This window comes from Schistocerca gregaria, chromosome 6 (assembly GCF_023897955.1).
Source record: "Schistocerca gregaria isolate iqSchGreg1 chromosome 6, iqSchGreg1.2, whole genome shotgun sequence".
NCBI classification, from domain to species: domain Eukaryota; kingdom Metazoa; phylum Arthropoda; class Insecta; order Orthoptera; family Acrididae; genus Schistocerca; species Schistocerca gregaria.
Genome location: NC_064925.1, coordinates 403,267,140 through 403,292,016, shown reverse-complemented (window position 1 = coordinate 403,292,016; position 24,877 = coordinate 403,267,140). Strand labels below are relative to the sequence as shown.

The following is a 24,877-nucleotide window of genomic DNA, read 5'->3' as shown; positions in this document are numbered from 1 at the left end:
TTGATGTGAACCCCGACAAAATACATCTGAGAAGCTATTGGGCGCCGTGTCTTCTCCCCTAACCAAACAGCGAGTAATTTTCTGGAACTGCGTGATCTGTGCGTAGACTTCTGGTGATACTTCCGGAAAACTACCAGGGACTTGTCGAGTACCATGCTACGCTGAATCGCTGAAGCACTGCGTTAGAAAGGCACACGAACACTCTATGAAGTAGGCAGTCACTGTGTGTTGGATCATCAGTAGCGTGCATACCACCGTACAAATATACTCGCAGTTGTGGGCCTAATACAACGTGTCCCTAATTCTTTGAGCTGAAATTTTGTTTTATGGGGAGCAACGTCGGTGGTATATATATTACCATATATTGCAGAATTTTGGAATTTGAGTTTTTAAGACAGCTACCGTAAAATGTAAAAGTAAAGGAACAATGTTCACGACCCAAAAATATATGTAAACATCTGAAGATGGTGTGAACACAAAATGAGTGTGTTCCCAAAAAATTGTGTGTTGACGCTTCATTTGTTGGCGAAGCTGGTGGGAAAAGGGGTGCCATTCACATCGGCGCATTATCCCATAAGCATTAACCGCACGGGAACTATACTTTTCACTTTATGCGCTAGGAGCATTCCTGTCGCATCACGCGACGCGCCTGCCCGCGAGCTGAAGAAAAAACTTCCATCGGGCTCGAGGGTCACCAAAGGTTGCCCATGCCTGGATTGGAGTTTTGTACGCGAAATGGAAGGTTCGGTTCCGAGTGCTGATTCGGCATACTGTCTCAAGTCTTGTTATCGTGGAGATGACAAACTGTAACGCTTTCGCGACGCCTTACAGCTCAAACTGGTAACGTTATCGAGGCTGGACAACTCCGCACGGTCGTTAGCTTGTGCTCTAGAAAATGTCGGGCCTGTTTCAACTGAGGTAACAGTCTTAACAATTTTTTTCCCTCCATTGCACCCGAAAAACTCGACCATTTTAGAAGCTGAGTGGCGCGGCAGTCTTAACAAGGCAGTCGTCCAGAGTGGCGTTCCGCTGCGTATGGAGGGCGGCCCTGCTCGCAGAGGGCGCAGGTACACGTGATCCGGTTGCCTTAGCGACGCGACGGAATCAAGGCCGATCGGGCGACACTCGCCGGTGCGCAGTACTCGCGGCAAAAAGCGGTCGCAATTGCAGCCGGTACTGGCATCTGTCAAGTGCGGCCGCCTTGTCCCGTCACAAAGTCACCCCTCCCGGGTTTCTCTTGCTCCGCCGCGGTTACCCCTTCTTCCCGAGAACTCGCCAGGATGTCCGTTCCACATACGTCGACTTCTGGCGGCACGTTTTAATGAGTCGCTGTAGTAGGCCAGAACGAGGCGGCTGGTTCAGAGGGTAAAACCAAATTCCGCCGACAAATGTCCGAGGAAACCGGATCACCTCGGAATGAGGAGAAGACGTATTAAGGAAATCCAGAGTGACGCACCTTTGTCTGTAGACGGCTTCACTTTCAAAACAGTTGACCGCTTCGAGTACTTAAGAAATCTTTAAGTGAAGACACACAAAGGGTTCTACAAATACGTTATCAGATCGAAAGTATCCGGACGCCTAATGGTGAACATTAATATGTGGTACACGTCTTCACCTTTCTACATCAACATCTACATCCATACTCCTCAAGCCACCTGACGGCGTGTGGTGAAGGGTATTCTGAGAACCTCTATCGGTTCTCCCTTCTTTTCCAGTCTTGTATTGTTTGTGGAAAGAAAGATTGTCGGTATGCCTCTGTGTGGACTCTAATCTCTCTGATTTTATCCTCATGGTCTCTTCCCGAGATATACGTAGGAGGGAGCAATATACCGCTTGACTCCTCGGTGAAGGTATGATCTCGAAATTTCAACAAAAGCCCGTACCGAGCTACTGAGCGTCTCTCCTGCAGAATCTTCCACTGGAGTTTATCTATCATCTCCGTAACGCTTTCGCGAGTACTAAATGATCCTGTAACGAAGCGCGCTGCTCTCCGTTGGATCTTCTCTATCTCTTCTATCAACCCTATCTGGTGCGGATCCCACACTGCTGAGCAGTATTCAAGCAGTGGGCGAACAAGCGTACTGTAACCTACTTCCATTGTTGTCGGATTGCATTTCCTTAGGATTCTTCCAATGAATCTCAGTCTGGCATCTGCTTTACCGACGATCAACTTTATATGATCATTCCATTTTAAATCACTTCTGATGCGTACTCCCAGATAATTTATGGAATTTACTGCTTCCAGTTTGCTAACCTGCTATATTGTAGGTAACTGATAAAGGATCTGTCTTTCTATGTATTCGCAGCACATTACACTTGTCTACATTGAGATTGAATTGCCATTCCCTGCACCATGCGTCAATTCGCTGCAAATCCTCTTGCATTTCAGTACAATTTTCCATTGTTACAACCTCTCGATATACCACAGCATCATCTGCAAAAAGCCTCAGTGAACTTCCGATGTCATCCACAAGGTCATTCATGTATATTGTGAATAGCAACGGTCCTACGAGACTACCCTGCGGCACACCTGAAATCACTCTTACTTCGGGAGACTTCTCTCCATTGAGAATGACATGCTGCGCTCTTTATGACGGCTTGTACTCTGGTGGGGACATTTTCAATGAGGCGTCTGACTATCTGTGGAGAAATGACAGCCCTTTCTTCCTCAAGACCCAAAACCAGAGATGTCGGACGCTAGGGATTTGGATCTCATTCGACCCTCTAACTCATTCAAAAGGTTTTCCCTTGGGTTATATGTCGGTACTCTGGACACGCCACTCTATTTCAGGGATGTGACTATCCACCGTCAGTTGTATCACAGACGATCCTTTACGACAGGTTGAACTGTCATGGTGATCATCGCCTCCGAACTGTTCCTCTGCTGTATTCTACGTAGGTTTGTTAACATGTTCGTATACTTCCGCATCTAGGGGTTTCGTAAGCGTAAGATGAGGGGGGGGGGGGGGGGACATCCCAATCACAACTTCATATCGTATTACCACTATTGGCATTACACATGTTGTCAAGTAACGTTTTCCAAGTATTCGGGATACTCGAACCCTTCTATTGGATAGCCAGAGGGTAGAGTGTGATTCTTCACTCCAAATCAGTCGTTTTCAGCTATCGTGTGTCCAGTGGTTTAGCTTTTTACACCACCTGAAGCGTAGCTTAGCATTGATGCAGAAATATGTCGTTCATGAGCAGCTGCTCGATCATTCTACCTCATTCCTTTCAATTCCCTACGCGCGGTCATTGTACGTCATGTGCTGCTAGTAGAAGTTCCCAACTCTGAGTGATTCCTTCCTCTGATTTCATGCGTTGTCTGCAACCATCTTGGCCAATAGTCGACGGTACTTGGCCGCCAGTACGTCATATTCACCTGGTGTTGGTTTACTGGGGTTGTTTCTTCGCGTTTCCGCTTCACAGTCACATCACCAACAGTCGAGTTGGGCATATCCCTGACGAATTCGTTACTCAGCTGACAACAGAATATACCGGGTGATCAAAAAGTCAGTATAAATTTGAAAACTTAATAAACCACGGAATAATGTAGATAGAGAGATAAAAATTGACACACATGCTTGGAATGACATGGGGTTTTGTTAGAATAAAAAAACAAAGTTCACAAAATGTCCGACAGATGGCGCTGGACAGCAAAACGTCAGTGACTGCGCATGACAATTGTGTATAAAAGGAGCTGTGATGAGAGAGAGAATCAGATGCGCCAGCAGTCGCAGCATGTTGACGTTACCTGAAAAGGCGCTTTTAGTGAAGCTGTATTATCAGAATGAGGAATGTGCTAGTTCAGCGTTACGATCCTGTCGCCATAGGAAGGGGATTCGAACGGGTAAAGGTCCATTGACAAATGGAGCTGCGGCGAGAATGATTTCGAAGTTCGAATCCACGGGTTGTTTAGACGGTTGGCCACTACGTGGAGTAATGCTGCTGACAGCTCAGGAAGAAATGGAGACTGTCTCGGGTTCGTCTATGCACGAGGAAGTCAGCGCTGTGCAGTCGCACGTCGCACCGGCATTCCATACACTACTGTTTGGTTGGCACTTAGGCGTACACTCCGATGCTATCCGTACAAAATCCATCGGCATCATGAACTGTTACTTGGCGATTTAGTGAAGTGTAGGGCATTTGCGGTGTGGTCGTTTCAAAAGCTGGCTGAAGATGACGATTGGTTGAGTAATGTGTTGTGGACCGACGAAGCTCATTTCACGCTCCGAGGGTCTGTCAACGCCCACAACTGCAGAATTTGGGCTACCGAAAACCCTAGAACTGTGTTGGAAACTCCATTGCTCGACGAGAAAGTCACTGTATAGGTTGGATTTACCACATCTACCGTTATGGGGCCTTTTTTCTTCGAGGAAATGCGTGATTCTGGTTTTGTAACTGCTACCGTGACGGGTGAGAAGTAAGCAGATATGTTACAGAATCGCATCATCCCCAGCCTGGCTGGTAAACACGTGCTGGAACGTATGATGTTTATGCAGGACGGCGCTCGACCCCATATTGCTAGACGCGTGAAAGATCCCTTGCGCGCGTCGTTTGGTGATGAACGTGTGCTCAGCCGCCACTTTCGTCATGCTTGGCCTGCCAGGTCCCCAGACCTCAGTCCGTGCGATTATTGGCTTTGGGGTTACCTGAAGTCGCAAGTGTATCGTGATCGACCGACATCTCTAGGAATGCTGAAAGACAACATCCGACGCCAATGCCTCACCATACTCCGGCCATGCTTTGCAGTGCTGTTCACAACATTATTCCTCGACTACAGCTATTGCTGAGGAATTATGGTGGACATATTGAGTATTTCCTGTAAAGAACACCATCTTTGCTTTGTCTTACTTTCATATGCTAATTATTGCTATTCTGATCAGATGAAGCGCCATCTGTCGGACATTTTTTGAACTTTTCTATTTTTTTTTTGGTTTTAATAAAACCCCATGTTATTCCAAGCATGTGTGTCAATTTGTACCTCTCTATCTACATTGTTCCGTGATTTATTCAGTTTTCAAATTTATACTGACTTTTTGATCACCCGGCACTTCCGGGTAAGCCTCTGATGATGTCTTTTGCTCAATTTTTCATTACGTAGAATTGTCCTGGTACGTTTCACCAGATAGTGTAGATGCCCGTGTAGCAGGAGTTAGCAGAACACTTAATCAGTATCTTAGCGGTGACTTCAAAATTAGATTGTAACATTCAGCTTTCTTACCAGTAATGTTATACTGCTGCTAAGCATTAAAATTTCTAAAGAACGCGACCAAAAGCTGTGTTTGACAGAAAAATATCAAGAAAATATGTGATACTGCAATCAATGAAAATAACAAGGAATGGAAAATGTGAAAAAAATGGAAGAACTAAGGGAGTAGTACAAATAATAGCAACATCGAAACGCTAAAGAAAAGAGGACGACCCAATATCAGACGCCGACATTATGAGATCACATATCTGTGACAAACATCAGCTCAGAATAAAGAAAAAGGAAATGACCGTATGGCATTATTGGCCGTGTTACCTCATCTGCGTAATTTGCTGTACTTGACTCTTTAAAAAGAAAAAGAAGAGAAAAGCAGAAAGAAAAAATCCGAGACTGTGCTCCGTTTCTAATGACGGTGCGTTAAGCCCTAATCTAATGTACCTTTCTTTATTTCGCCTTTATTTCAGCCGTCTGGAGCAAGTCTTTCTATTTGATGCCGCTTCCGCGACTTGCATGTTAATGAGGATGGGATGAAGTGATTAGGACAACACAAAACAACCAGTCACCGAATGAAGAAAAACTTCTGCCCACTGACAATCGAACCCGGATCTCCGTGCGTGATACAGAGGCAGCGACACAGGTCTTCTAAATTGTGCCACTGTAAATATAAATCGTGTCACTAAAATTTTTTCTCAACTATAGCAAGAAACACAGAAATTTTGCGTGTTTGACCATTATTTGTTTAAATATTTTAGAAATTAGCAGATAGTTTCGAATCCTTACTACACAGGGTGGTTTAGCTACCCTTACCTCTGGGCTTTATGCAGCCCACAATGCCTTCAAATACCACTCGCAAGATTTTCCTATACTCTCTCTCGCTGCGCAGAAATTATTAGTCCTACAGAAAAAATGGGCAGGACTCTTTTGAAGGAAATTTAATGTAGTTAAATTCTGTACTGTGATATGTTTTCACTGTAGGGTACGGTTTTCGAGTTATTCAAGAAAAACGCTTTGAAGGTCACTTTTGTATGTTTTTCAAGAACAAGTCGAAAACTATGGCTTTTAGCGAAAACGCATCCCAGTTCAGAATTTAATTAACTACATTAAATTTCCTGCAAAAAAGATCCTGTTATTTTTTTCTGTATGACTAATAGTTTGTGTGTAGTCGTCGAGAGAATACGAAAATCTTGTATATGGTACTTTGCAGGTAGCATAAACCCCAACTGTAGGGGCAACTGAATTATCCTATATACCTATTATCTAAAACACTGAGCAACTTTTTTACTTACAAAGAACAGTTTCACCAATAGTTACTCAGTTTTGCAGCTGTCACATTAAAATACTTTTTTCTTCACACTTACTTTTGCACTCCAGGTATGGAACTGTACACAGCATCTGAGGAACTTAATCATTCCTTCCTCTTGGTCAACATGGCAGACCCTGCTCAACCAACTATTCGTTTTGCCAGTTTTACCTTTTTTTAGGCCAGTTCTAATTTTTCTCTTGTTCGTTCGAAAGGAGGATCCCTCCTGAAAGGACTACCAGGGATCTCAACAGTAGACGGCCTTGCACTTCTTCTTACTCTTTCTTACAAAGTTGGGATTAGGGTAGATGTGTTGTAGGCCTACTGACACTTTTCCTAATGATGGTTTGCTTTATGTGAATTAACTGATTCAGGAGTGTGTAATTTCCATTATTTTTTTATTAATTTCCGAGGTATTCTTGACTTGTCTGTTCATATTTCTTCTTCTTAATTTTTAGCTACTGATCATCGATTGGGTTTAGTCACCTCGAAGTCCGAATCCCGAAAAATATGCGGTTTCCGCCAGCTACCAGTTTTGGAGAATCTGCTGAAAGAATTTTGTACTGTCACAGTGTTCCCATACGCTGAGCAATCCTTGTCTGACTAAAACCACTGACAGGGTTTATGTGAAGCCATTTGTAAATTGCTTGGTTGTAATAAGCTACAAGTGGCTTAAAAAAGCAAAGTCTAGTTTCTTTAGCCTGCGATGAATCATGTGTGGAAGCATGCAATGCATGATTACACATATAGCAGTACAATTATTGGATTAATAATTATATGAACTTGATTGTTAAATCTCGTAAGGTAAACATTGTCTTAAAGTGTACCAGTACAGTATATAACAAAAATGGTAATCCAGTTTATAGGATGACCTCATACTTTTACTACACATTATCACTGAATAAGTATAGTTATTTGTAATATAAATTATAAATACACTTTACATATCTGTAAGTGTACGGATGCTTAGCTCTACAAACAAATATTGACTTATTCAAAGCACAAAGTAAACTTGAAGCCTCCACGACAGTATTATCATCTGTCTGTTGAACTGGCCATACACAGCAGCTAGATATAACCTAGTATTCATTCTGCCCAACACCCGGCGTCACTGTGTAGGCAGTTTGCTTGATATGTTAGTGACACAACTTATAATATTTTATCAAACAACACAAGTCAATGACTAATACAACAACCTTCAGACGAAATGCGTACACTTTTATCGCAGTGTGTTGAATCTTTTATGTCTATGAACTAGTAATCTCTTCTTCTCAAGGCATTACAACCCTGTGTGGGTTTTAGCCTCATCAACAAGTTTCCTCCATTCTGCCTTCTCTAGCGCGGTTCTCCGCCATCCTCGGACTCTTGAGGGTTTTATATCTTTTTCAACATCGTCTATTCATCGTTCTCGTGGTTTTCCTCTCTGCCTTCTTCCGGTTGACCTCTATTCAAAATTTTTTTTGTTGATCTTCCAGTATCCATCCTGAGGACATGTCCAAGCCAGGCTGTTCTTCTACTTTTTATAATTCCTACTATTCTTCTACTTCTTATAATTCCTACGATTTCAGCTCCGTGTGTGGGCCGGTTCAGTTCTGTATTCGTCCTCCAGAAACCGTTATTATCCTGAAGTGCCCTATAGAGCTTGGGCAGAATTCTACGTTCAAATATCCTGAGCTGCTGGTCACCAACATTCGTTGGCGTCCATGTTTCGCATCCGCTTACAACTGGCCTGATCATGACCTTATAGAATTGCAGCTTCAGCTGCCTATTTAATAACCTAGAGGCCAGCAATTTCTCTAACGCGTGGAAGCATTTATTATCACTTAGGATGCGCAGTTTTACTTCAATTGACATGGAATTTGTGCTGTTAATATTAGAGCCCAAATAGTCAAAGTTTGCACATGTTCAAAATTGAAACCGTCTGCTGCTAGTCTGGCCAAGGTATTATTTTCATTCCTGGTGAAATTCATGTACTTTGCCTTTGTTTCATTTATAGAAAGGCCTCTAGCTTCTGTGGCTTCTTTCAGCTCGCATATTGTCCTCTCTAATGATACCTTTCTTCTTCTAACAATTGCTACATCATCAACATATGCGCATATCTTAGTCGATTTCGTGACTTTGTAAACAGGTATCTGAAGCTTCCACATGGTTGCTTCAAGAGTCAGATTGAAAGGCACCGTAGAGAGTGCATCCACTTGTCTGACTCCTTTACTAATGCTAAAGCAATTGCTCAGTTTTCCATCCACTTGCACTGCAGTCTTGGAACCAGCCAATGTTGCTTGTATAATTGAGACGTACTTCAATGATATACCAAGCAGCAGCAAATCATTTAGCATTTGTGCTCTGTCGAGACTATCACAGGCCTGCTTGAGGTCTACATAGAGGTTATGAAGCGCACTGTTATACTCATATGCCTTTTCATGTATTTACCTCAGCACAAATATCTGGTCTGTTGTTGACAGACACTGATACTCCCCCAGAGTCTCTTGTGTTGTAGACAATACAAGAGAAGATCTTATAGGCTACATTCAGCAGAATAATTTCTTGTCTCCCCTGTGTATTGACTGGAATACATCTAAGATCCATTCGTCTGGGATTATTTCCTAATTCCATATCAGTAAGTTTGTGGATCCGCTTATGAAGATCAGTTCTCCCTTTTTTAGTAGTTCTGTGCACTAGTACATTATGCAAAAATTTCAGAACTGTTCCCTTTGAATTATTTTCGAAATACCGACTAATACGATCACGGCAAGGTCTACAGCGATGCAACGTCAACTGTCTGACAAGCTCTACTACTGTGATGTACATTACGCAAAAATTTCAGAACTGTTCCCTTTGAATTATTTTCGAAATACCGACTAATACGATCACGCCAAGGTCTACAACGATGCAACGTCAACTGTCTGACAAGCTCTACTACTGTGATGTGGTTGCTGTCGCTGTGGGAACAGCTCACCGTAGCGTCGTTGTGTTTTATTTTCAATCCATTTAGTAAACCCAAACAAGAGGTGCATATCGGCCAACACTTCATTCGTAAACCTATGTTTAGTATTCTGTATCATTGCGTACACCTAAATAGCCGGAAAAACAAACCCGGGACTCAACCGAGCAATTCTGAATGCACGCTTGAGGATGAGAAGTAAAGTGAACATAATGTTTTCAAGCAGCAAGTATAGTGAGTGAGTGGAACGATGTCTTTTTTTTATTTTCACACAGTCAACATTTGTACTCTTGTGCAATGTTTTTAGTGCAGTACTGATACAATAATAAAGCGGGTAAAAGAATCCAACGAATTGCAGTTAAAATGTAATGGGCTGTCGGATACCACATGTCCCTTATTCCAAAATATAAAATATCGCTGATCAAGCTCCGAAATTTGGCCGGTGGAGTTCACTGTTTACAGTGACCGAGACCGAGAAGGAACGATAAAAATGGATGTCCAGGAGACAACAGCTCAGATTAGAAAGTAAGTAAGGGAAACATGCAGCCTTTCACAGTACCGTACATTCAGTATTTCGAACAAGCAATGACAGGAATAAAAGGAACGAATGGGATTAAGTTTCAGAGTGAAAGGACAACAATGACAAGATTCGCTGATAACAAGCTGTCCTCTTTGAAATAAAATATTACATGACTCGTTAAGTGCATAAAGCGATCTGATCTGTACAGAATAAAATAAAAAAGAGTGCCAAAGATAATGAGTAAGAGCAGAAATGAGACCAATGATAAAATTAAGATCGAAAGTAAGAACCACTTAACAAGTATCAATAAACGCCCCACTTCGATTCTTTAAAGGATCGAGCTCTCACGTATAAAGCGTCGTATCTCCTGAAGTATATGTTGACCAATGAAATTTTGTTCCAGATACATTCAGTGGTATATCTGAATATTGTCTGCAAAATATGTTGCGAATGAAGTCAGTAGTGAAGAAGTAATAAATTATAACGTCATGTCTGATGCTGCAGTTTTACTGCACGAACACCAAAAAGTAGTAAGGGATATACTTCTTTGCTTCCATCATTTTTTAGGGATGTCAGGGGGCGAATATTTTTAAATGTTTGAAATTATGTGCAAAATTTGTTGGAAGCTGCTAAGTGCTATAATTCTCAAACAGTGGATGAATAAGTTCTGAGTAATTGGCGCGCCTTAAGTTAAGCTGCCTGTTTTCATGTGTAATACCTGAATTATTGTGTTAAACATTCATGACAGTATTTTAAAGTTTTAAATTCGGTCAATAACTGTACGAAATAATCAAAATCAAATTTTTATTGCCTAAGCAAGCCGTCAGATAGGCAACCCGTGACTAAGTTCGTGGTCCTGTTTAGCCTTTTAGTAATATACGCCAAACAGTAAAGTAACGCATGACTTAGGCAACAAGGGGGCTGACGGAAGCAGAGCAGGACAACCAACGGGGCGCTTCACACTATGATAAGTCCATTAGTACTCAGTCAGAGGTAAAGATTTTGGTGGATGTACCTCTGTAGCACAGCGTTATACGGACTCTAAGGGATAACCGGAGAAGAAAAAAAAGAATCGAAGTATTACGAATATGGTGTTAGAGCTGAAAATTATGTGCACTGATAGGATAAAAAATGAAAAGGTTCTCATTAGAATTTTCCAGGAAAAGTACATATAGAAAACACTTTCACGAAGGGACATGATACTAGGACATGTGGTAAGACATCAGAGGATACCTTCCATCCTACTAGAATGAGCTGCAGGGATATAAACTGTAGGGGAAGGCAGATACTGGAATACATCTAACAAATAACTGAGGATATTGAGTGCAACTGCTACTCTGAGATGAATAGCTTGGCACAGGAGAGGAATCATACTGCGTTGTAGCAAACCAGTCGTAGGATTCACGACGAAACTTGGCGCGGTTATACTGATGTAGAATTTCAAAGCTATCCACAACTTTTAGTCTTCAGTCCTAATCTACTACAGTTGTTTTGAAACAGGAAATACTTCAGTTAACCATAGACTTCGTTTCGGATACACGAGGTTCCTCGCTCAAGGAAACTCAACGTAGAGTACCATAGCCACTGATATTACTCCAACCATTTAAAAACGGTCATGGTATTTGTCATCTCTTCTACGTATTATTGTAATAATGCCATATCTGCGTGTAATTTGCATTCTTTGCTACCTTTATTTCCATTTTTCCTCACGTTTTATATTATTACATTTTTTGTTATAATTAGACTTTTTCCTGTAGTAATCAACCAACGACATTGCTATCCTGAGTGAATGGGAAGGACAACCACAGGACATATTGAATGGAAAAAAAAAACATTATAATGAATCAACGCTATGGACTGATAGTGAAATGGAGAAAGACGAAAGTAGTGTGGAATAGCAGAAATAGTTTTTCGATAAGCTTAAAATAAAATTTGGTGACTGCGAAGTAAACCAATTTAAGCCATTCTGCTATTTTCGAAGTAAAATAATAGATGGTGAAGATGACATAAAAAGCTGACTATCACAGGCAAAGAGGGAAATCCTGGCCAAAAGAAGTCTACTATTGTTGCCTGCAGCCCTTAATTTGGGACACAAATTTTTGAGAATGTATGTCCGAAGAAATGCGGTTGAAAAATCCGTTTTACGGCCAAAGTTGTTACTAGCTGTTGCAAGGTAACAGGACGTCACCACTCCAAATCGGGCTCACATTGTCTGACCAATCAAGCGAAGCACCCAGAAGAGGAGGAGGATACGAAATGAAACTCCAAGGATTGGGAGGGTATGCGATGTTCCTTTGGTGGTTACAAAATCGAGTCAAGTTTACAAAGAACTAGGCAGTATGAGCCTTCTCATCGGTATGACGCTGCACCCTCTTTGACCTCGACATACGCACTGATCCGGTTGGACAAACGTGTCATAAAGCCATAGAATCCTATTCTGAGACCTCCTGGTCGTCGACTTTTATAACTAGTCCCTTGAATCTTGGACGCTGCAGCTGGGACGGGCGACCGTCCGGGTCTCTCGCATGTTCTGTCAGGGACAGATCTACACTACTGGCCATTAAAATTGCTACACCATGAAAACATGCAGATGATAAACATGTATTCATTGGACAAATATATTATACTAGAACTGACATGTAATTACATTTTCACGAAATTTGGGTGCATAGATCCTGAGAAATCAGTACCCAGAACAACCACCTCTGGCCGTAATAACAACCTTGATAGGCGTGGGCATTGAGTCAAACAGAGCTTGGAGAGCGTGTACACGTACAGCTGCCCATGGAGCTTCAACACGATATCACAGTTCATCAAGAGTAGTGACTGGCGTATTGTGACGAGCCAATTGCCTGGCCACCATCGACCAGAAGTTTTCAGATGGTGAGAGATCTGGAGAATGTGCTGGCCAGGGCAGCAGTCGAACATTTTCTGTATCCAGAAAGGCCCGTGCAGGACCTACAACATGCGGTCGAGCATTATCCTGCTGAAATGTAGGGTTTCGCAGGGATCGAATGAAGGGTAGAGCCACGGGTCGTAACACATCTGAAATGTAACGTCCACTGTTCACAGTGCCGTCAATACGAACAAGAGGTGACCGAGACGTGTAACCATACCATCACGACGGGGGATGGGCCAGTATGGCGATGACGAATACACGCTTCCAATGTGCGTTCACCGCGAAGTCGCCAAACACGGATGCGACCATCATGATGCTGTAAACAGAATCTGGATTCATACAAAAAATGACGTTTTGCCATTCGTGCACCCAGGTTCGTCGTTGAGTACTCCATCGCAGGCGCTCCTGTCTGTGATGCAATGTGAAGGGTAACCGCAGCCATGGTCTCCGAGCTGATAGTTTATGCCGGTGCTAACGTCGTCGAACTGTTCGTGCAGATGGTTGTTCTCTTGCGAACGTCCCCATTTGTTGACTCAGGGATCGAGACGTGACTACACGATCCGTTACAGCCATACGGATAAGATGCCTGTCATCTCGACTGCTAGTGATACGAGGCCGTTAGGATCAGCACGGCGTTCCATATTATCCTCCTGAACCCACCGATTCCATGTTCTGCTAACAGTCGTTGGATCTCGACCAACGCGAGCAGCAATGTCGCGATACGACAAACCGCAATTGCGATAGGCTACAATCCGACCTTTATTAAAGTTGGAAACGTGATGGTACGCATTTCTCCTCCTTACACGAGGCATCACAACAACGTTTCACAACGCAACGTGTTTGTGTATGAGAAATCGGTTGGAAACTGTCCTCATGTCAGCACGTTGTAGTTGTCGCCACCGGCGCCAACTTTGTGTGAATGCCCTGAAAAGTTAATCATTTCATATCACAGCATCTTATTCCTGTCGGTTAAATTTCACGTCTGTAGCACGTCATCTTCGTGGTGTAGCAATTTTAATGGCAGGTAGTGTAGATCTTTTGCTGCTCACGGGATTACCTTAACGTCATTTAGCCAATTCGTAGAGACACATGCCATATATGGACGAGCATTGTCCTGCTGGCAAACTACACCGCGATACTGTCACATGAGATGTAACACGTAAGGACGCAGTATGTCTCCGACGTACCTTTGTTTCATCAGAGGTACCTCAGTCACTACCAGTCGTGGCGTGAATTTATGTCCGATTGCTCTGCAAACAATGACACCAGGAGTAACACCGTTGTACCCCTTCGAAATATTCGAAGACCTCTGCCCAGGTAGGCGCCTCGCTCTCTGGGGATGGTAATCTGGGGTACTACAGAGCCGCGATTTACCGTTGAGCACAATGCGACGCCATTCTGTATGCCAACAGCAGATGATGCTAGTCTTTGACCAGTGGGGCGGGAATATAAATAATGTTGCAGGGAGAACATTAATTATTCTCGGCTGGGAGGCTCAGATGTTAGCTGTTACGATATGCTTGGTGCACAAAACACTGATCTTCCGTTCCGTTGATGTGACTTCGTTGACCGGACCCTTGCGACGAGTTTGTCTGTCTTCGCGTTCCTATATACTGTAGTTCAGCATCGGGCAACTGTCTCATTCGAATGCGCCAGAAATCGGGATATTGCGCTATACGGCGAGCAGGCCAAATGGAGACCCACAACGAGACCAATTTCAAAAACACGAGTCCGCGGCAACTTCATAATCTTTGTACATCTACATATATATGATACTCCGCAAGCCACCTAATGATGTGGGGTGGAGGGTACTTTTTGTATCAATAACTGAGCCCTCAACCCTGTTCCACTCGCGTGTAGCGCGTGAAAAGAATGATTGTCGGTAAACGTCTGTATTGGTTCTAATTTATGGAATTTTCTCCTCGTGGTCATTAAGCGAGACGTATGTGGGGGAAAGTGCTATGTTGTCCGACTCTTCCCGGAAAGTGCTCTCTCTAAATTTCAATAGTAAATCTCTCCGTGACGCACACAGCCTCTCTTGCAACGCCGCTCTTCGTTGGATCTTTTCTGTCTCTTCTATCAGTCCTGACCGACGTGAGTTTCACAACTACACGGAGCCATCTGCCTGCCGGTCTTTGACAGTGCTCGTATTTATAACCTTCCAAAGAGATCAACAAATTATCTCTTTTGTTAGAGTCAATTAAACAGTTGTTAAATGAATTATTTACATGAAATAGTTACGAATGAATCTCGTGCTCACGTGTTTAAATCAGAAACATAAATCGTGTATTTTACAAATAATTACAAGAGCCAACCAAGTGAAATAGCTGGATTACAAAGTGTTGAATATGACCTTTCTCATTTGCATAATATTGGACTTAAAAAGTACAAATCTATAAATTACGTGAGTATACAGTACAAAAGTATTATTAAACTTATTTGTTTTTCATACTAAGTGTAGTGAATAATTGGGTTTCCCTGGCCAAATTTTGTAACGATAAATTTCGTAGTCACATATGTTGACACTTTGAATAAGCCTATGTGAGCAAAACATAAGAGTTCCTAATGAAATATTCGTGTTAAAACAGTTTAAATGAATGTACCTTGCTTTTGAAATCTGTTTTGGATCGAAATATTATATATTAATGACATAAATCGTAATTTATCCTCAGTATCGTACACTTCCATACTTCTTGTCGCTCCTATCGGGATCATTACATGGTCCAGCAATTAAATAAAATATAAGTTGTATAACAGGGAAACAGTAGATTCCTACTGCATGTAATTAGTTATGAACAACAACATAGCTCACGAGATATTCACTTCTAAACGCGCACTGTGTCTTCACTACAGAAGGCACGTAAATCTCACAAGTGCACAAGTCGGCACTACGAAATGTTTCTATCTCCCACGATCACGCACAAACTGCTCCACTCTCCAAGTCTTTCCCGCAACCAAGCGTCCGTCACGCTGTACTGTCCAGGACCCACTCCTGTCCGCTCTCGCACTCTTCTCCCACTTCCATACAGTCTCCCCATTCACGAGCGCTGTCATTGGAGAGCGCTCCCGCCATGTCTTCAAGCCAACGCACACTCATAAACATAATGAAACACATTCGAAATACCGGATTTATATTTAAATAACTTGAAATTAAATAAATATTCTTATGGCTCGACCATAAACACGCTCTAACACGCATTATTAAATACATATACAAATCAAATAAACGTATATCAAAGGAACAGGACAGAAGTAAACCAGTAGCTTAATGTCTCTGTGCTTTCTAAAGCACAGTAAATATTTGACCAATTTCTTCATGAATAGTATATATCGGATATAAACAAAGACACAGATGAGTATATATATTTATAAGCATGCTGCTACCGTTTTTTCGTGTCACTGTGGAGTACTTACGGCCTGACGCGATCGATAGTAATCGACCATTTGACCTCCAATAAGTCATGTACTATTCAAGTTACATGCCTGTAATTTATACCAATTTAGATTTGCACTAATAGTCTTCTAAAGACAGGTCGATCGACAAAATCAGATGAACCATTTAGATTTTGGAAAATCGTTGCTGGGTGTTACTTGTATAATTTATGGTCAGACACTAAACTTTAAACTAATAAAGATAATGAAAATCTTATTACACCATCAGAATCGTTGTGCAAATAATGGTAATGTACATGTTCCTTTTTGAGGTATAAATGATTCCTCTGGCTACTATTAGTTTCTATATGAACCGTGAAATGTCTGCCATTAAGGTTTCACAAAGTCCGCCATCTTTGGCACTCCTGGCATGTCTCCTTCATCGACATAGCATCACCATGGAATTCCCAGCCACGCGGTCCTTGGACCACGTGATCCAGCCATTGTGTAACATCACGCGGTTGCGAACGAACCGCGGCTTGCCGAGCGGCGCAAGCGGTGGCCGCCAACTCTGAACTAAGAATATTTTCCGGGCTGCGCAACTCGCCTCTTATCTCACAACATTTAAGTGATTAACACTGCAAGAGCCCAGGTTAATCTAAGTGCGAGATAAGCTATTGCAAATATGAAATGCTGATAAATTAATAACAGGAGTAGAGGTGCAGTTTGTGGAATGGAGTTCCATGCCTGTTCCACTTGGTCGGTCAATGCAGGGACGCTTAATGCTATTTGTGAATGACCCTGGACTTGTCGTCCGATGGTGTCCCGTACGTGCTCGATTGGTGACAGATATGGTGATCGAGCGGGACGAAGCAACGTTTCGACACTCTGTAGAGCCTGTTGAGACGCAACAGCGCTATGTAGTCGAGCTTTATCCTGTTATAAAACACCCCCTGGAACGTTGTTCATTAATGGAAATTCAACAGGTCAAATCATTTGAACTTGCATTCAATTTTGGAGTCAGGATACCCGAGGCAACCACGAGAGTGCTTCTAGTATCATACGAAATCTCTCCCCAGGCCATAGCTCCAGGTGTCGGTCCAGTGTGTCTAGCACGTAGACAGGTTATTTGCAAGGCCCCATCCTGCATGTTTCTGATCTACATACACTCCTGGAAATGGAAAAAAGAACACATTGACACCGGTGTGTCAGACCCACCATACTTGCTCCGGACACTGCGAGAGGGCTGTACAAGCAATGATCACACGCACGGCACAGCGGACACACCAGGAACCGCGCTGTTGGTCGTCGAATGGCGCTAGCTGCGCAGCATTTGTGCACCGCCGCCGTCAGTGTCAGCCAGTTTTCCGTGGCATACGGAGCTCCATCGCAGTCTTTAACACTGGTCTTTAACACTGGTAGCATGGCGCGACAGCGTGGACGTGAACCGTATGTGCAGTTGACGGACTTTGAGCGAGGGCGTATAGTGGGCATGCGGGAGGCCGGGTGGACGTACCGCCGAATTGCTCAACACGTGGGGCGTGAGGTCTCCACAGTACATCGATGTTATCGCCAGTGGTCGGCGGAAGGTGCACGTGCCCGTCGACCTGGGACCGGACCGCAGCGACGCACGGATGCACGCCAAGACCGTAGGATCCTACGCAGTGCCGTAGGGGACCGCACCGCCACTTCCCAGCAAATTAGGGACACTGTTGCTCCTGGGGTATCGGCGAGGACCATTCGCAACCGTCTCCATGAAGCTGGGCTACGGTCCCGCACACCGTTGGGCCGTCTTCCGCTCACGCCCCAACATCGTGCAGCCCGCCTCCAGTGGTGTCGCGACAGGCGTGAATGGAGGGACGAATGGAGACGTGTCGTCTTCAGCGATGAGAGTCGCTTCTGCCTTGGTGCCAATGATGGTCGTATGCGTGTTTGGCGCCGTTCAGGTGAGCGCCACAATCAGGACTGCATACGACCGAGGCACACAGGGCCAACACCCGGCATCATGGTGTGGCGAGCGATCTCCTACACTGGCCGTACACTTCTGGTGATCGTCGAGGGGTGACTGAGTAGTGCACGGTACATCCAAACCGTCATCGAACCCATCGTTCTACCATTCCTAGACCGGCATGGGAACTTGCTGTTCCAACAGGACAATGCACGTCCGCATGTATCCCATGCCACCCAACGTGCTCTAGAAGGTGTAAGTCAACTACCCTGGCCAGCAAGATCTCCGGATCTGTCCCCCATTGAGCATGTTTGGGACTGGATTAAGTGTCGTCTCACGCGGTCTGCACGTCCAGCACGAGCGCTGGTCCAACTGAGGCGCCAGGTGGAAATGGCATGGCAAGCCGTTCCACAGGACTACATCCAGCATCTCTACGATCGTCTCCATGGGAGAATAGCAGCCTGCATTGCTGCGAAAGGTGGATATACACTGTACTAGTGCCGACATTGTGCATGCTCTGTTGCCTGTGTCTATGTGCCTGTGGTTCTGTCAGTGTGATCATGTGATGTATCTGACCCCAGGAATGTGTCAATAAAGTTTCCCCTTCCTGGGACAATGAATTCACGGTGTTCTTATTTCAATTTCCAGGAGTGTACGACCATCACTAGCACCGAGGCAGAACAAGCTTTTATCACAGAACACGAAAAGCGTCCACCCTGTCCTCCAATGAGCTCTCGCTTGACCCCACTGAAGTCTTAAATGGTGCGGTCATTGGAATGAACGCTATCGGGAGTTTGGATCGGAGCTGTCCTTGAAGTAACCAATTTATAACAGTTCGTTGTGTCACTGTAGTGTCAACTGCTGCTCCAGTTGCTGCTGCAGATGCAGTACGAAGCGCCAGAGCCATACGCCGAACACGATGGTCTTGCCTCTCGGTGTACTAGGTGACCATCTGGAGCCCAGTCTTCTTGTAACCGTACATTCTCGTGGCCACCGCTGTCAGCAGTCATGTACAGTGGTTACATTCCTGTCAAATATTTCTTCAATATCAGAGAAGGAACACCCAACTTTTCGTAGTGCTATTACACGACCCTATTCAAAACCAGTGGCGTCTTTGTTGCCTTAGAGGCATTCTTGACTAACATCAACTCACCGCGTCCAGTCTCAATGATAACTAATGCTCACGACGACCTCAGCGTCTGCGTAATACAAACCTGATTTGCATCCTCACAGTGGCGCTGCTGATATTCCTTGTACTCATTGTAGGTGAGGGACAGTACCGGTTGCCATGCAGTAAAATCGTGCTTTGGCTACTTGCGTGGAGCTTGTACTATGGTTTGCCTCAGCATCATCTAGAACCTGGTCCTCCAAATCTAGTGTACACACATTCCGCTGCCTCCCTGCACGTTCGTCTGCCTGAAAGGACCCATGGTTACACAAGCACCCAAAAACGGCTAGAAATGATGTGTGATGTGGTTGGTGTCTCTGAAGGTACTTGTTTTGGTGTAACCGGACTGCCTCTCGACCGTTTCCATGGCCACACACAAACACCATCTCTGCTTATTAGTCACCTGAATAGTCAGAGGAACTTTTATTGGTCAGCGCCGTCAACCGTGGTAACGGTGGTTTTCCAGACATACGTCCATACGACAGTTTTTACTCCATTTCAAGCTAGAAATCCGACCCTGCAGTTTGTCGGTTTTATTAATGTTCACCGTGGACAGTCAATAGGCTTGTAAAGGCACTTGTTATAACACATCCAGAGGATGTACATACCGCAATTCAATACAGCCAGATAAAACATAGTTGTCGGTAAAGCTGAAATTCCTTGGAACAGCCTTAAGAAAAACTTTAGTCTTTCACTCCACAGTGCTGCGACACACAGTATCAATGTGACATTGGAAATTTGTGGTAAGTTCCTGTGGGACCAAACTGCTGAGATCATCAGTCCCTAGGCTTAAACACTACTTAATCTAACTTAAACTTATGCTAAGGACAACACACACTCCCATGCCCAAGGGAGGACCCGAACCTCCGACGGGGGGAGTCGCTCGAACCGTGGCAAGAGGCCTCAGACCGCGCGGCTTCCCTGAGCGGCTCAATATGACAGGATATCACACGAAGTGTACACTTCACTGCAGAGTGAAAATTCATTCTGGATACAATCAACGAGACATGTCTACGCCATTTCCTTTCTTCCAGGAGCGTTAGTGTAGCAAGGCATGTAGGAGAGATTCTTTGATGTTTGAGGTGGGGGGAGGGGCATGAGGGGGGAGGTGGGGTAGGGGGTTCGGTGATGAAAGGCGTGGAGGTGGGGGGGGGGGGGGGAGGGGGGCCGTGAGTTGTGTAGCCCAAGCGGTAGGAACGTACCCCACAGATAGCTAGAGTCCGTGTTCTGATCCTACGTACAGTTTTAATCTACTGGGAAGGTTCGTCGGCAATTTAATTCATCCAGGAGGTAACTAAGCTTCGTTCTAATGATTGCTGAATATTGCTTCCCTTACCAAGAAGGATTGATATAGTACACAGACAAAATCCAATTCATTCCCCTGCGAAATTGTCGACGCATGCCACCCAAGAAGAAATTGAAGAGGAACTGGTTAGTCGGGTCCTAGCTGTACAACAGAGCTGTATGAAAGTGCTCAGAAAAATATTGTAGGGTGTTGTACTGAACGTATTGTGAATGACAGGCGTCACTTTGAACAATTTCTGTTAATTTAAGTGGTTGAGAGTATTCAGGGTCATCTGTATAATTGTGACCATATAAACCTGGAACGCTGTGTCTAAGGAAATCAAAATCTTCTGTCCTCCTCGGCTACAGGTAAAAGCAGTCATCAATCACACAGATGGTGACCTGTGTGACCAGCGGAACGGGAATCAGTTCAGTGCGGCTGGTCACGACATAAATGAAGACAAGAGCAGATTGCATGTATTTATAAAAACTGATACATAGAGACTAGAAAGTAGTCCAAATCGAGAAATGCAGACAGCCTAGGACATGCTAAAAAATAATCGAGTGCTACAAAGACAAAAACCTCGTATATTGAACAAGAGAGTGATTGATACATAGTGATATCGCATCAGATAGCCCATCGTGTTATAAATTATCAGGGAAATGGGTATGAGCTGTAGGGAAAGACGGTCAGTATAGCACAAGTACAATAAACAAGAAGGAACAATAGTAGTGAAGGGTAGAGAAAGGAGTACTCGTATCAAAAAGGGTGTAAGACAGGGGGTAGGCTTTCTCCTCTATTTTTCAATCTTTACCTCAAAGAAGGAATCGCGAACATAAAAGATGATTTAGGTATGGGATTAAAATTACAGGTTCGAGACCACATGGAGGCTTACCACCAATGGTCCTTCGCCAGAATCATACACGTCTGGAATAGGAAGAGGGGGAAGTGAAATTGGTGCAAAAAGAGCCCTCCGCCACGCACCCTAAGGTGGACTGTGAAGTACAGATGTAGATGTAAAATTTAGAGTCAATGAATATTAATGCTAAGATTCGCTTGTGACGTTGCTGTCCTTAATGAAAGGGAGGAGGAATTACAGGACCTGGTCACTGGAATGAATTAATGTGTTTAAATATGACCTGAGAGTACTAGTAAACCTAAGAAAGGGAGATATCAGAAGACGACTTCCACAGGCGAAGAGTGCATTTCTCTCTCAAATATCGGCCATCATTTGACGAATAAATTTCCGAGGATGTTCGTTTAGAGCCTAGCTTTGTACAGAAGTGGCTCTAGGACTAGAACAGAATCAAAGGGTTTAAGATGAGGTCCTATAGAAGGATGTCGAAAATTATGTGGAATGGTAAGACATGAGGAGGTTCTCCGCTGAATCGGCAAGGAGAGTAATATTGGGAAACTCCAACTATAAAAAGGGAGGATAGGATTTGTTACTACATTAGGTACTAGAGTAATAACTCTATGGGAAGACGCACATTGGAATACACCCAACAAATAACTGAGGACATCGGTTGCAAGTGAAGAAGGATTACATGATCTGCTGAACGGAATGAACAGTCTAATGAGTACAGAGCTAGCCACATGCGACAGAATCGTGGCAGGTGGCATCTAGCGAATCAGAATACCTATGACTGATGACTGCATCCTTGATGACTACACAGGAGGATCTCTGACCGAACGTCTTCATCGCTATTCGGCTTTTGTTCCGATTGTAAATCACGGTCAGATATAAAACAAATGAGGAACTGGCGTCTTTTCAGTTGCCACAGTTTCATTACAGGTACGAAATCGGTGTTAGCGCCTTTCGTGGATCGGTTCGTCAGCCATAATAACTAGTGTCAAATGATCAAAATGAACAGAAGTTGTGTGTTTCACTAATCTGGATGTCATAATCCACATTCAAAGCTCAAAGTTAAATGATTAGATGTACGTTTCGTTCCAATGAATCCATAATGAAGAAATCCTCGCAGATGTGAAACATGTCAGAAGACAAGAAAACATAATAAATATTTACAGAGAAAACCTTGTGCGCTAATATGCCTTCACAGATCCCAGGCTAAATGGTTCCCATGGAAGTGGTACAAGCAAAAAAAAAAAAAAAAAAAAAAAAAAAAAAAAAAATCTTAAACGTATTTTTATTTAAAAGATAATAAATGTCACAAAAAATGTAAATGTTCAGTACAATGAGGCATATATGATAATATTTAGTGTTTTGTAGCCATGCATCAAGTAGAAAATTCATTTTATAGCACTTATTTACAGTTATCGCATTACTGCACTGAATTTGTACAGAACACAAATGTACAAATACTCGTATTATTTGATATTATTAGTAACATATACAGTTCAGTTGGTTCTACTAAGAAACACATCACTGGATTAGAAGGAGTGAGCTACTAATAAATGCTTCAGGTTTATCTTCCTAACAGCGACAGGAAACATTGCGCCCACTAATAAACAACCAAATAATGATGGACTGAATTGACTTGTGGAGACATTGTATGAACACCAAGTCATATTAGTTTCAAGAATGCAACTACCAGTAATATTAAAAATCCACCAGGCCATTAAAAAGTAGCAATTCTGCTCTGGTGGTGTTCTTAAGAAAAAAATTAAAATCTTGTGTGGACTTGATATGATTACCACCAAGCTACAATTTTAATCAAGTAATAACGTAGGACGTATTTCTTGTCTGACTTCCATATGCTGTGTTAATAACCGTTTATAAAAGTGGACAGAAGGGACCTTGAACCATAGGTATGTTTCACTGCTTCCTGTCTTCGTACAAAAGTGTTTGACAAGGCGATCTTTGATAGTCCACTGATTCATTTAACTCATCGTAACTTGTTAATCGGTTCTCTGTTTTGCTTTCGTAAAGTGATGTCAGAGCTAAACAAAAACAAAAAAAACCTATTTGTCAAAGCCTTTGCTTGTGTGGACCACAAAATTCTACTTGGCAAACTAAAGTGTTGAGGCATTAATGGCAGCCATATTGCACGAATGGAGTTTGGCCCTCATACGACAAAGTCGAAGTCTGTGGAAAGGCTGTCACAGGCATGAAAATAACATAAGAATGGGGTAATATGAAGAATGGTGTCCCACAATGATTGATATTTGGTCCATTGTTATTGTTAACCTACACTAAATGACCTTCCTATGGCTCTGAGTTTGGTACAATGACCATTGTGATCGTCGATGATGCGAACATGCTAATTAACTGCCTAAACTCAACCCTACATGACATTTCTCAGGTGGTAACAGGTCAGGCCTTCAGGTGGTTCACAGCTAACAGTTCAAGTATTAATGTCACAGACTCGTATTACGAGATTTCTAACGATCTAAAATGATATGCAGTCACCATAAATAGACATTTACAGTCGTACATTGACTGGCAGACACTTAAAATTGGACCTGCAGACACTTCAAATTGCTTGAATTCCAACTGAATAATAAGTTAAAATAGAGGTAACATACATATAAAATAATCAAAATGCTCAGTTCTGCATGTTTTACCATTAGAAGTGTCTGTTATTGTGTTGGCCTAAAGACAAGAATGCTGGCTTATCTTATTCATTTTTACTCAACTGTCATCGTATGGAAATATCTTCTGCAGCATGGCACTTATCGGAAATAAAAGTGTTTGTTCAGCAGAGCTCTTATTTATTTGTACCTCTTGCCATTATGTGGAAAATTCATTTTTACATCTATAGTATTTTTCGTCAGTAACATTTTTTATGTTAGTTAGTTAGTTAGTTAGTTACACGTTCTGGAGATGACTTGAACGCAGCTTTTAACGAAAGTGTGTGGAAAGAGTCCGTTTATACGTACACTTGAGACATGGTTAGTGTTAACGTTAATGAACACATTATTTTGTAGTCGTAAGCATGCCACTACACTGAAAAACTAGCTGTTTTTTCCTTTAACACAGCAATCAGTCCGCGTAATATCAGAATACTGCAGATTTCTAGTCATTGGTGTCTGTGTAGCACGCCTAGTATGATATGTTTCCGGGGAACTAACAGTACTGACCCTCTGTGTTGCAGGAATCATGACAAGAGGACGCACCCATGTGTACCGCTGTCGGTGGACGCTGCTGGCTTTCTTCCTTCTTCAAACTAAAGGTGAGTCCAGCTGACATTAGCGATAATGTCACACCACATCACACAAGAAGAAGGAAGAAAAGTCAGCGTTTCACGTCCCGTCGACGGCACGGTCAT

General features: G+C 43.2%; 1 protein-coding gene across 1 annotated transcript in view; it reads left to right on the top strand.

Moving 5' to 3' along the window:
• LOC126278491 (ras-associated and pleckstrin homology domains-containing protein 1-like) overlaps positions 1-24,877 on the top strand; it is a 339,217-nt gene that overhangs the window by 248,983 nt on the left and 65,357 nt on the right. The window contains exon 3 of the mRNA XM_049978651.1: positions 24,704-24,781. Coding sequence (XP_049834608.1) covers positions 24,709-24,781 — 73 coding nt within the window. The 5' untranslated portion in view covers positions 24,704-24,708. The remainder of the gene's footprint in view (positions 1-24,703; positions 24,782-24,877) is intronic.